We start from the raw sequence: 13,651 nt of genomic DNA on the forward strand, positions 1-13,651 counted from the left end.
CTTTTAAGGAATTTTATCATTTTAGCAAAAGTTTTATGTCGGAGATACAAACAGTAATAATACATTTAAATACTACTTAAATTTTATAACTGTCAATAAGTACAAAAATTGCTTATCTGGATGATAAATGTTCATGACAAAAACTTAAATTTTCAATTAAATTTGCGGTAGATTTTAAAGTATTTGTTTTGCTAAATCAGCTCAATAGCCAGATAAGGCGAGATCTATTCAAGCTGTTGCTATCTCGCCTTGCAGAATATATTTTAATAACGTTTTTGGCTGATTATTAAATTGATTTGATTTTAATTATTCTACTGGCGCCAGTAGAGAAACCATAAGAAGTACAGTCACACGTTTTAAATTTAGATTATTTTTATACAGAAAAACCTTTTGTTTGATATATGTGTGCAATTTATTGTTTCATAAATGTATATATACATTTTTTTTGCATTATGATTTTTAATTTGTTTTTAAGTATATGATAGTTTACAATGTCAAGGAATTCAAAAAAAGTACGAAGTATTATAAATTTTACTCTAACACTTATTGAAATATTATGCCTTAAAATTTGCCTTTCTCAAAAAATAATTTGACTTTTTAGTTAAGCTTTTAGTTTAAGTTCTTTAAAAATCACCTTGATTATGTAATTTAACGACAGTAAAATGTTATAAATAGTAAAATAATTTAAGACTGAAGCTTTAATAGTTTTTTTTTGTTTTTATAATTCTAAATATTTGTTAATATGTTTTTATAGCTAGACTTTCTTTAAAACCTGAAGTATTAAAAAATTTTATGTTTTTTTTTTGGAAGTAGATATTTATTTAAGTATCAACAATTTAAAACAAATCTTGAGTTTGTTATAAAATCACTACATTTCAAAATACTTTCTTAAACTATTTCGAAAACTAGACTTTTAATTATTTGAAATCCTTAATTCTAAAAAACTTTTTCTTAGTTTGGGGTTCAATATATTTACAAAATTTGTTAGGACTAACACTGAAACAGTTATATATACTTATATATTATAAAATTTTATACAATAGAAATAAAATCATTAGTAAGTAAATTAGTTTGTTTTTATTGAAATGTACTCATTTTAAGACTTTATAACATAACTTAGAACTGTCAACTTATTTTTTTATCTTTTAATTTCAAACTAAAATAAAGCATTTATAAAAAACTACAAGCAAAAACTGCTGCTTCTTAATGTTACATGCAAACGAAATTTCAAGAAATTTCACCAGCTGGCATTTTTGTTAAAATCAATAATTCCATCTAAGATCATGTCAAAAAAATGTTACCAAGGAAAAGAAAGTAAAACGAATTCGACGTTTCAGCAGATGTTGCGTCTTACCTCTCTATGTGTGCGTTTTCGTTAAAAATTTGATCTCAGAAAACTCTCATACATTGGCACCATATGTTTTGTCAGAGTGATTTTTGCATTTGCATGTAGCAAAAACTAAATCTCAACTGCTTCCTAGAACACTAAAAACATCTTTAACAGTTTATTCTGACAAAACGTTAACGTTTCAAAAACCGTTTCAAAAAAAACTTACACTCGATCAAAAAGATGTTTGTTTAACTTTAGTGAAACTTGACAATCAAATAAAAATTAAAAAAACTAAAAATTGTTGTAATTATCAATATAAAGCCTAATTTTATGCGTTAAAGTGTAGTGGTGTTTGAAAAAAAATTATACAATTGATGCTTGATAAAAATAAGTTTTATCTTGTTTAGCCCAAAACTGTCTGAAGTTTTTTTTAGAGCTAATAGGTTTTAAATAAGGTTGTACAAGTTTTTTTAACTACATAGACTTTAAAAATACAGTAGTTTTATTAAATAAACTAGTATAAAATAGTTTACTTGGTTTGTTTAAAGGGCTAAAAAATCATGGTTTGGCGTCAAATAGTACAACAAAACTTGCACATAATTTCGGAAAAATCAAAATAATAAGACTGCAATATTTTAACTATTTTCGAAAACCATACACTTTAGGAAATTTCTACCGGCAAAATGTGTAAGCAAATTTCACAAGTAAAACAACATCTAACATCTGCTACAGTATTGATTAATATTTCCTTGTTTAACGCGTAACATTCCCTTTTACTTCCTTCTGTTAATTATCTTATTCTTTTTAATACCTGCGACTTATTAGAAATGATTAACTACAGCAGATGTGTACGGTCCCATCGGAATATCAAGCATCTTTTTGCTTTTATGAATTAACATCTCTAAACTGTAAATGCACTTTTCGTGTTTTCGTCTTTTTCTTTTTTCTTTCCTATGTGGAAAATATTACTTACAGCTTTAATATCATAACTTATTTTAAAAACCAATGTTTTTACTGTTCAGAGTGCACAAGTTTTTTTAAACGTAAAATTAATATTAAAAAATTTAATAGGTAAATTTTGATAATTTTTTTTGAGAAAAAAAATTTAAACAAGTTTATATGTAATAAAAGTACTTATTTTAACATGTTTTTACCAATAAACAACACAATACGAACATTCAAAACATAATACTACAAACAAAAGTATTTAGCAATTTTTAATACAGTAGAATTATTAAAAACATGTTTTTCAAAAAGATGATGTTACAATTTTTTATAGCAGGCGCCATTATACAACTAATATACAAAATTCTAGTAGTCTAATATTTTGAAAAACCTAAGATTTTAATTTCAACAACAGTTTTGATAAGCTCTTTTTTATTTTTTTTATAAAAAAATAACTTTTATACCATACGAACTTGAAATTGTTTAGTAAATGGTAAGAGAAACCTGATAGTTGGGCTAAAATTAGAAGGTTTATTTTAAGTTTATATACACAAACTTTTAAATTGTTTAAAACAAATTTAAAAAAAAAATATTTACTAAAGTTGAATGAGATATGTAGAAAAAAACAAAAACTTAATAAGTTATTAAAATAAATCTATTTAAAACTACTTAATCGGAGACAAAAATTCTGTGAAATTTGAATGATGTATTATTTGTCATATAAAAAACAAAAATGTAGTTAAAATTGGACTTATTACTATTGATTTAGTGTTTCCTTTAGCGTAAACACAGTTATCTTATAACTTTTTAATTTTAAATCAACTTTATTTCCATTTGTAGATCAGGATATTATATATTCAAAAGTTTTTGTTGTTTTAACCTTGTTCACTACATATATACAATTGTTAACGATTTTTGGAGGATATTCTTTTCCGTAAAGTAGAGTTGTTGTTTTTTTACCATAACTGCTGTAGTTTTTTTTAACTTAATAAATTAAAGTTAAAATTTTTAAGTTTAAGTTTATGTAAATTTATATAACACATAAATTGAGACGTTATATGTATGTGTTTTATAAATTTACATAAATTTAAACATAAAAATATTAAGTTTATATCATTGCTTTGTATAGGTACAAATTAAGTTTGTTTTATTTTTGAAACTATGTTATATGTTAGTCATAAAATTATGTATTTCATATATACACATAAAATCAGTTATTTTGTTTTTATAGGTGTTGTAACAAAATGAGTTAATTTCGCTCGGCACTCAATTAAATGTTTAATTTGCGAAAATAACTTATTAAAACAAACATGTTTGTGCGATCGAAGGACAACAAGTAAAATATTTTGACATTAAAACTAACTAAAGTTGTTATGTGCAAAACAAAATAAGCTAATGGAAAAATTAATTTTGATTTTAACAAAATGTATTTTTCTATTGGTAAACTTTATTAAAGTTTTAATAAAAAATTAATATTATAACAGTAGTGTAGTTTTTTCTTTTACAATTTTCAAAAACTAATTTAGTCAACGCAGTAATCTAGTGAAAGATTGAGTGGTAAAATGATTTAAAATATTTTATTTAACTTAGTGGCTTTGTACCGTGGTAAAAAAAGCATGTGACTTTTCGAAAAGTTACATGACAAAATCTTTACTTTTATAATTGTATATTCATATATTAGTTTGCTTGTAAGTAGTTATTCAAAGTTTCTGCTAACTTAGCAGGTTTTAAAATGGGTAAAAGTCATTAATAAAGTTTTTGGGGAAAAAAGCACACTTTTTATAACTAAAATACGTCATATTAGCAAAGTCATGTGTAAAATTATAATTATAAACTTCAAGTAAATGACTACACAAAGCCTGAAAGCTAGCAGACTTTCCTAATTAAGAAAGTCAAAATTGTGTGCTTTTTGATATGAAAACAGGAAAGTTCTCTTAAAACTTCTGCTTTCAACAAAAAAACAAAGAAGAGTTTCTTAATGCAGTGATTTTTTAATAATTAATGAAACATATGTCTCAGAAGCAACATTGAACCGTCTTTTCGGGAAGGTTTTGTCATAAGAAGCTGTCAGCTGTAAGAAATGAATGAAGAAATCGATACCGAGTCAAGAAAATGTCGTGAAAAAGACAAAAGAAAGCAGACGCTGGTGCTTTTACCAGCTGTAAATGGCTAGAAAGTATCTTTTTTTTGCGTAATAAATATAAAACTTGCACATTTGTTTTGTGCAGCTAATATTTTAATTTAATGTAAGTAACATGAATGGTATTGCCCAGTTTTCCCTTCTTTGACATGAGAAGCTCACCTCTCCAAAGGTGAGCTTTCGTTTGAAATTTATATTTATTATACTGCTGTTTAAAAAGTTAAATTTCTTTACCATAAAAAAGTTTATTTTAAACTCCATTAACTTTAACAAGTAAGACTTTTAAAAGTATAACGCAAGATGTTTAAACTTATCAAAATTAACATAAATAATTTTAAAGGTTTACTTAAAAAAAAGTAAAAGTAAACTTTTAAACTACCACTATCAATAAATTATGAGTTGTTAAATTTTTAAATAAAACAGCAGAAACATTTTATCATAAAAATAACATATCAGTTTTCGTTAAGTTTATAAATCAGGCCATCATAAACATGTATTTGGATTATTTACTCAAACATGCGTTTGTAGCATTTTGTTTTATACAAAGCTGAACTTTGTTACTTTAAATAAATAGTTTAAAAAATTAGCAGCTAACAGCAAAAAACGCAAAGTAAGTTTTAGTACTGGAAACATTATTAATCGTTTTTATCATTTTGTTGTTATTAACGTTTTGTTTAAATGTTTAAAAGATCATTTTAAAAACTTAAGATATAAATTTTGTTTCAAACTCCTAAAAGGTCAGGTATTAACTTTACAATCCGCTGATTATGTACACTAAATGAAGATTTCACTTGAAATATCCCACTCATAAATAATTAAAGCATTTCAAACTTGAGCAGAGTGCAGCAAGCTGTTTAAAACGATAGAACCGAATTCGAGAGAAGGAGAAAAAAGAAGAGAGGCGAAGTGGCAGAAGACAAAACTGGAAATTTCGCTAATAATTGCTTCAAAGTGCCTGAGAAGCGCTACTAACAGCTTGCAAAGTTGAAATATTTATTTTCATTCCAGGAAAAGCTGAATGGTATTGCCCAGTTTTCCCTTCTTTGACATGAGAAGCATCTCTCCAAAGGTGAGCTTTCGTTTGAAACTTAAACTTATGATACTGCTGCTTAAAAAAGCTACATTTCTATACAACAAGAAAGTTTATATTCTAATGATTAGTTTAAACAGGTAATACCTTTAAAAGTACGACGCAATATGCATAAATTTATAAATATTTATATAAGCAATCTGAACAAGGATATTTTCGTTGAAAATAATGAGTTAAATACACAGTACAGCAACTTACGTTTTTTAAACAACTATCGTAATGTTCAGACTCAAAGCTCGAAGAACTCGCAGTACAAGGATCTGAACGACTACACGAAGAAGATGTCGCTGCAGGTGGCCAGCAGCTACCAGCAACTGTTCCGGGGTTCGGGGGTGTACAGCCCCCCAAACATGCCCTCCGAGAGCGACGCGTCCGTCACCAGCGACAAAAGCGACAAGGTCTGTTTGCTTTGCTGTTTAAATTGATTAAAATTTTTATTGTTTATGATTAACGTAGTAGTCAAGCGTTGAAAGTTGATTAATGCGCTTTTGAAGTTTAAATTATTATTTGTTGAAAATTTATTGTTTTTGAATATACTTATTCTTTCAAGACTTTATTGTGCAAACTAAGTTTCGGTCAATGACCTAGTCAGTGCTAGAATTTAAAATGTTATTGTTTTTATTTATGATTAGCGTAGTAGTCAAACTGTTTCAAACTTTTGAATTTAGCAGTTTAAGCCGTTTTTATTTTAAGCTTGATAATCTTGTTTTGATAGGAAGTACCTTTAAATAGTAAAAGCTATTTCAAATTGCTTTTTAGGAACTTAATAAGAAATCATAAATAAATTCGTTTTTGAAATATTAAATATCCAGGCTTTATAGCTTAAGAGCACTTTGCAGTTTTATATTTTTACAGCTGCCTATTAGCTTACAGTTTTAATAGGCGCTTTAAAAGCGTAACTTTACACTAATGCGCCATACAAAAGCAAAACAGCTTAATCAAAGCGATTTTTTTATCAAAATGCCCAATTTCGATACTCTCTAAAGAAAACGCGATACATATAAAACGCTCTCTTTACAAAAACAATAAAAAATTCTAAGAAGTTTTTTCATAATACATCTGCTTTGTATACAAAACTTTTTATTTTTAACAACCGGCGACGGCAAGTCTGTTCGCGGTCGAAGGCTCTAAACATTAAAACACAATTTATCGCCAGCCGAGAGGAAACAATTTGCGTTGAGAATATCAAAAACGCGAGCCGCTAACAGAACCGACGGCTCCAGCGCGTCTGTTGTAGTGGCGACAGGCGCAAAGTGAGTGGTGCCGCGAAGTCTGCGAGCTCACGTAACACAAGAAGGCCGCAGAGTTCACACAATTTTTAAAATGCGGGCAGGTAGATGGAGCAGATGACTTGGGTGGCTGCTTCTCGCTGCAGACTTGCCGGCGCCATTGCGAGACGCCAGCCGGTCTGCGAGGTTTAGAAGCGCGCCGTTTATCTCCTGCGCGCATCGAAAACTACACGAGAAAATGAGCGCCTTTCATGTGATTCATCAAGCTGTCGTTTGCTTTTTATTTTGCTTTGCGTTTTTCTCACAATTTTTTTTTTGTTTTTAGGTTACGTCATTGAACAACGATATGAAAGTTAAAAGCATCAAGAAGGAAAAGAACACGAATTCGCACAGTCAGCAAAAGTCTAGCAAAGTTTCAACGAGCAAAGACCCGTCCCCAACTACCTCATCGAGTCCCGAACGATCCCCTCCCCGCGTTTCCGTGGCAACCAGGGCCACATCGAGCGGCTCCTCAAACTCCCAAAGCCCCAGAATGGGTTCGACTACCAAAAGCGCCTTTGAGCTCATCAAGAGCATGAACCCGTCAAACTTCCAAACAGCGCCCCTTGGCGGCGTCAACCCTTTGATGTACATGAACCCAATGTTGCTAGGCAACCCGCAGCTTGCTTCAATGAACCCTTTGATGCCCTCATTGGCCAATCAGATTGCGGCAAACCAGTTGCTAGCCAATCAGATGATGCTTAGACAGTTTCTCATGTCCGGTGCGGGTCAGATGTACCCCCAGCCCCCGATGATGCCCGGCAACCCAGCAGCAAACTTCATGGCAACCGACGCATCGTTGCTAGGCAGCAACCAGATGAAAACTGCCATGCAGCAGATAGTTGCCAAGGGACGCCAACCTCCACCAAACGTAAACCTCTTTAAGCCGGGTCTGGTTCAACCCAACCCAATGGCGGCGTTGTCAAGGAAACGCAAGCTCTCGCCCCCACAGAATTTCCAAGGCAAACGGCCGTGCATGCCGAACGTTCAAAAGCCGTTAGCGGGTCGCGGAGAGAAGCATGGCGCGGAGGGGAAGATGCCAAAGAGGCAGGGAAAGGGAAGTGTGAAGAGTTGCGATAAGCAGAAGCAAGTTTCAGTCAATCAAGCGTTGTCTGGTTAGTTTATATCACATATTTGTTTTCAACCTAAATATACAGTAAAACATTTTAAATTATAAGTTAAAAAAAGTCAAGTAAAGATTTTTTTCCAAACCAATTTTTTGTAGTGGTAAGTAAGCTAAGCTTTTCCTAGGAAGTAAAGTAAAAGGATGGTAGGATATAATTATTTTTTTTCAAGAACTATTTTTATATACTGTAATAAAAAAAGTCTTATAGCTTTAAAAGTTAGCATAAGTTTAGAAGCGGTTGTTACATACAAGTGTAGAAAGTTTTCTGAGAATTTTGTGTAAAGTTAAGTGAGTTTAAACAAAGCTAAATATAAATTAAAATACGCCTTTTCAAACAAAAATAGTTGTAAGAATTTTTTTAATTGTGCTAACATGAGTATTAAATGAATATAAAGTTTATTTTGATTTTATAATACTTGATTTAAAACGCTAAATTATGTCAATATTGCTAAAAAGTGTTGCTTAATGGTGAAATCCAAATACAAAAAATTTATTAAGCAATGATTAAATTTACTAAACTACTTTTTAGATAGTTTAAGTTATTTTGATTTCAATACGCCTTCATGAAATATTTTTTAATTTAACTGTTTAATCTAAAACTTCAAAGATATCGGTAATACAAAACGTTATTATTGTAAACTAGATACGAACAAACTTTTCACGCCTTCTAAAAGTAAACTACTATTACTACATCAAAATTTGTTTCGGAACAGTTTATTAGTACATTAGTAGTTTGAATCAAAAAGCATTTAAAATACTATGAAAATTCAATCCTTTACAGTTTAAAACTCTATTAAAGTTTTAATTTTTAAGTAACTAAACTTATGATTTTATACCTGTAAATATAAGTGATCTTTAAAATTACAAGTTTTAGTTTATCAAATTAAATCTTTAACAGACCGCCTCCAAGCGAAAAGAACGTACACCAAACAGCCCCATAAACCTCAAAAAGACTCCAAAACCAAACCTTCGACCTGCAATGAGGACAAGTCGTCAAAGAACATGAGCCGACAGCGCCGTTTGGTGGCCAACGCCCGCGAGAGAACTCGAGTGCACACCATTGGGTCGGCGTTCGAAGAATTGAGAATGCAGATACCGAGCTACTCGTGCAACCAGAAACTTTCTAAACTTGCTATACTGAGGTCGGTGTTTAGTCTGAAATTCATTAAATAAAGTTGTTTTTTATTTACTCTGAGTGTTTTGAGCTATATTGAAGTTCGTAGGCGTTAAGTAATCATCATGCACTGAATGTTTATAGTTATTGACTGGTCTTAATATGTTTTACCTTTAAGCATTCATAGCAGCTAGTTTGAAGTCTTAATAAACTAAAGTTGTTAATTTTAGCTTGTAGCTTAATCAAAACTCAAACAAGACAGTTAGATGTATAGATAGCGCAATTTATTTTACTTTAAAGCTTAGTTAAAGCCCTAAGCGTTTAGTTTAAACTGAAAATGATATATGTTTCTTATCGATACTTGACAAAATCACTAGCTCGAGATGCACAACTGCAACCGTAAGTAAAGCAAAGTAAAGTTAATTACTTTGTGTAAAGTTTGCCTTCATAAATAGATAGAGTTGTAGAATGATTTTGATAAACTTTTAACAACTAATTATATAATAGTATTTGAAAACATTTAACATTTAACATTTCTTTCAATGAAGACGTAAATGCAATAAAGATTACGAAACAATATGCATTATTAATGCATTCACTACTTAAATTGTACTTTAATGAACTTAATAGTGTTACTTTATAAGCACAAAAAAAAATTCTTAAAGTTTTATACTTTGTACCTTAAATGTGATACATTCATCACTATGTAATTAATATAAGCAAAGCAGATTTGCTTGTTAAACGTTATTAAACTTTCAAAAAACTTACGAAAAGTCTTAAATAACTAGAATAAGCACAAGTTTATTTTCGATTGTCATCTTATCTGCTGCTTAATTTCTACAACTACTCACAAACTATTTAGTTATGATGTTTGCATTACCGTTTATATCAGATATTTTACGACATTCACAAACTGCTGTAATTATTTCCGATATTTCCTTGATGAAATATTCTCATATAGAACCTTATGGAAGCCATTTTAAAAACATTCAAAGTTATCAAGTGTCATTGAAATAAAGTTTGTGTAAAATAGGGCTTAGCCTTTTTCAGGAAGTATTTACATGAGGTTTTGGATTTCGTGGTTTTTGTAAACAGTGTTTTAGCTTAAAATTATTCAAAATTAATTCAATTTTAATAAAAAAGTTTTTGCAAATTTTTACTGGAAGTTAAAAGTTTAAATATGTTTTATACTTCTCTAATGTTTAAAGTCGGTTTTAATTAAAATTGAATTAAAACCTTAGATTTTGAATCCTAATCTTACATTTTAAAAAAAAGCATTTTATATTTATATAAACTCTACATACTTTATATTTGTAACTTTGAAAACATTTTGCAAAAGTTTAAATGTTACAATCTTGCGGTGAAGTAACGATTTTCTGATAAATTCACATTTGAGTGTTAACTGAAACAGATTTGTTATGTATAAGTGTATAAATTACATAAGATACAATTATACACGATAAAAAAGGTATTTTAAATCAAGTTACATTACAATGCATAATCATTTTAAAATAAATATAATGTCATAGTTTAAATATGTTATTTTTTCATACAGAATAGCTTGCAAGTATATCCATTCGCTTTCGGTACTTGCTGGTAGAGAAACAGAAACCACGTTTGAAGATGGAGTTGACGAATGCACCAATGTTCTACAAGTTAGTATTTATTATATTAGTTATTGTTCTTTATTATTTACAAAATTTCGTTAACTTAACTAAAAAATATAGAAAAGTTATTTTAAATCTATATATAGATAAGGTTTTGCTTTTTTGAACACGTTTTATTTGAACAAAGAGCATTTCAAACTGTTTAAACTAACTTAAAAAAAATTATATTGTAAAACTGGAAAAATTAAATTATTTTTTAGTTGTAATTTTTTTTCTAATTGAAACCACTCAGTAACTTAAAACTTTTGTCTAAAACTCCCGTTTACTATACTTATTATTTTTCAACAGTTAAACTAATTATTTTTTCAACAATTAAACTAACTAATTTTTCAATAATTGAACTAATTATTTTTTCAGGCCGAAAGTCGAGCGAGGAGCCGCCGCAAAAGCAACAAGGTTCAGATCGAAGTCGAGATGACGTCATACCAAGGCAGCAGCAAGACCCCGAACAAGTCAGCTCCCCAGCAACAAAAAGTGACGTCACAGCTGAAAGACGACGAGGAGGCGGAAATCGACGTCGACTCGGTCGATTCAAACTGATCGAGACGTCATAATTGTGATTCTTTTTGATGCGATTTTAATCATATTTTTGACTTTTTCATTTGTTATTTCTCATTCCTTGAGTATTAATTTTGAACTTTGTGTCGTTTAAAATTTGAGACTTTTTTAAAAAGACTAATCATTTTAATTTTTAATGGTAAAAATGTGAGCAGTTTTCAATTTAGTTTTATCGACTGATGCATGAAAAAGGTCATAGCAGTTAACATTTTGTTTTTATTGAGAAAAAAACATTCAAAAGATTTAATAAGTCTGTATATTGATTTTATGACCTCCGCTAAAAACAACTGCCACGAGTATTAAATTTGATTAATTTAAAACAAAATTAAAAAGCATAAGAACGGAACTTGTTTTAAAAACCCTTTTTTTGTTTTTTGCTGTTACATTCAACTTCTATTGATTCTTGCTTTAATGGTGCCGTTATTGTTTAAATATGCCTTTTATATAATAAACACCTATGAAAAATACAACTTGTATTTATTTAGTTTTTAAAGTAGTAAACCTGCATTTTTTGATGTTGAACTTTATTTTATAATAATCAAATGGCAAGCATTAAATCGAGTATTTTTTTATTTTGCGGTTAATTAATTTTATTTCTATTACTTAAAATATTATTTCATTTAGAACACTTGAAATACATATAATATTTTAATTGGTTTCCTTTAAAAAACATATTAAAGTAACAACTTAAAAACATTAAAGAAAATAAAACGATAATAAAAACTTAAAAGTACCTGTTTCATTTTTTAATTAAAGTCTGTATTTGTTTCAAAGAACCCAAATTACCCTTGAAACATATGCTAGTTCTTTGTAGTACTTTTTTTTTCTGAAATCTTTTAAGAGCTCATTTAAAAAGATTCAAAAACGTTAAAAGAAATTAAAACTGCAGCGAAAACTCCTTTCTACGCAATGCTGAACTTTCGCCTGACCTTTTCCACAATCGAAACCACTCGAAATTCCTCGCTTCCACAATCTCACGCTGCACTTTAGCAGCTGTCACGAAAAATGAGAGATCTCTTTATGTTCGTTCAAGCGCGAAGTGGCACGTGACTTCAGTTTGGCGCCACGATGTCTGGTCACGTGACGAACTAAATCGATTGATGTGATCTGTTCGATGTGCGGTCATCAGAAGGTGACAGGCACCTGTAATGTAAATTATCTCGGTAAAAAAGTCGTTTGTATGAGCAGTATTTTAAGATATTTACAAATTAAATTTTCAAAAGTATTTTTAGGTAACAGTTATTACTAGAATTAAAAAGTAATTGTTTCTGTTATTAAAGTACAATTACGGTGGTTAAAGCTGATTAGAGATTTTAGATAGTAAAATAAAAAAAATTAACTTTATTATAATAAGTTTACACCCATTGATTTGCTTAAAGTTTTCTGCATAGATATTTAGTGTATTGAACAATGTTTATACTAAAATATTAGTCACAACTGCATTGTCAGCACAAATAATGTCGTTAAAATTACAAAACAAACAGTTTACGTTGAAAAGATTGCAACTTATTTAATTATTAATTAACGTTAGTGCTACTGAGCAAAATTTTCAATTAACACTGTGCGAAAAATGTTATGCATGCAAAAAAATGTCTTCCAAAAATAACTTGTATGCTAAAAACAAGTATATGTAATCAACATTGTCAATTGTTTGTTGAGATATTTTAGTTTCGTGACGTAATAAATTATTGTTTTAAGCAACAATCCTGAATCAGTGCAAAAACCTGTGTGAAAATGTTATGCATGCAAAAAAGTGTCTTATCAAAGATAATTTGCAATATAATAATACAAGTTTTTTAAACTAACATTTTCACTTATCAGCTTGACACAGTTTTTTCCTATATGTTAGCTTTGTGACCTGATAGATTTCTGCTTTAAACGATTATCCTAGTTTATATCTAAAGATTCTCTACTTGCATTTTGTTGTTTTTTACTGAGTATATAGTGTAAAACTAAGTTTATGCAACACTAAACTGTTTTTAGTTAAAATTAAAAGACTGCTTTTGTAGAAAAACAGTTAGGCTTTGAGTTTGTTTTGTTTTTAAGTCAAAGAAAAAAACACTTGTACGATAGACTAGAGTTTGTCTAGAGTATTAACACTTTAAATAGTTTTCATGTATGTTATAAAGCTTGTATTCAAACTTTAAATACAATTAATTTATAAATAAAATTTTAAACACTAATGAAACAACGAAAGCTGACCATTGAAAAGCAAACTTTTAAAACAGGATTGATAAGTACATACAAAAACTAAGTAGTTTAGCAAAAAAATTGAATGATATAGTTTAGTTTTGTTAAATTTATATTAAGATTTGAATTTAAACATGAAAAAATTGCAAAAAAAATACAGCATTAGTTTAACTTTTAAATCGTCTACAAATATAACATATATTTATAATCTTTTTGTTTAGAA

The 13,651-nt window shown here is 29.1% G+C and overlaps 1 protein-coding gene across 1 annotated transcript; it reads left to right on the forward strand.

Annotated features, from left to right (window-relative positions):
- Nucleotides 1–5,370: 5,370 nt before the first annotated feature.
- LOC145829304 (uncharacterized) lies at nt 5,371–11,695 on the forward strand. The gene is made up of 6 exons (XM_082937067.1): nt 5,371–5,484; nt 5,733–5,903; nt 7,060–7,888; nt 8,798–9,041; nt 10,569–10,668; nt 11,038–11,695. The coding sequence occupies exons 1-6, from the start codon at nt 5,434–5,436 to the stop codon at nt 11,218–11,220; spliced, it is 1,578 nt and encodes a 525-aa protein (XP_082793193.1). The 5' UTR covers nt 5,371–5,433; the 3' UTR covers nt 11,221–11,695.
- Nucleotides 11,696–13,651: the final 1,956 nt, after the last annotated feature.

This window comes from Thalia democratica, chromosome 2, assembly GCF_965202585.1.
Source record: "Thalia democratica chromosome 2, ktThaDemo2.hap1.1, whole genome shotgun sequence".
NCBI lineage: Eukaryota > Metazoa > Chordata > Thaliacea > Salpida > Salpidae > Thalia > Thalia democratica.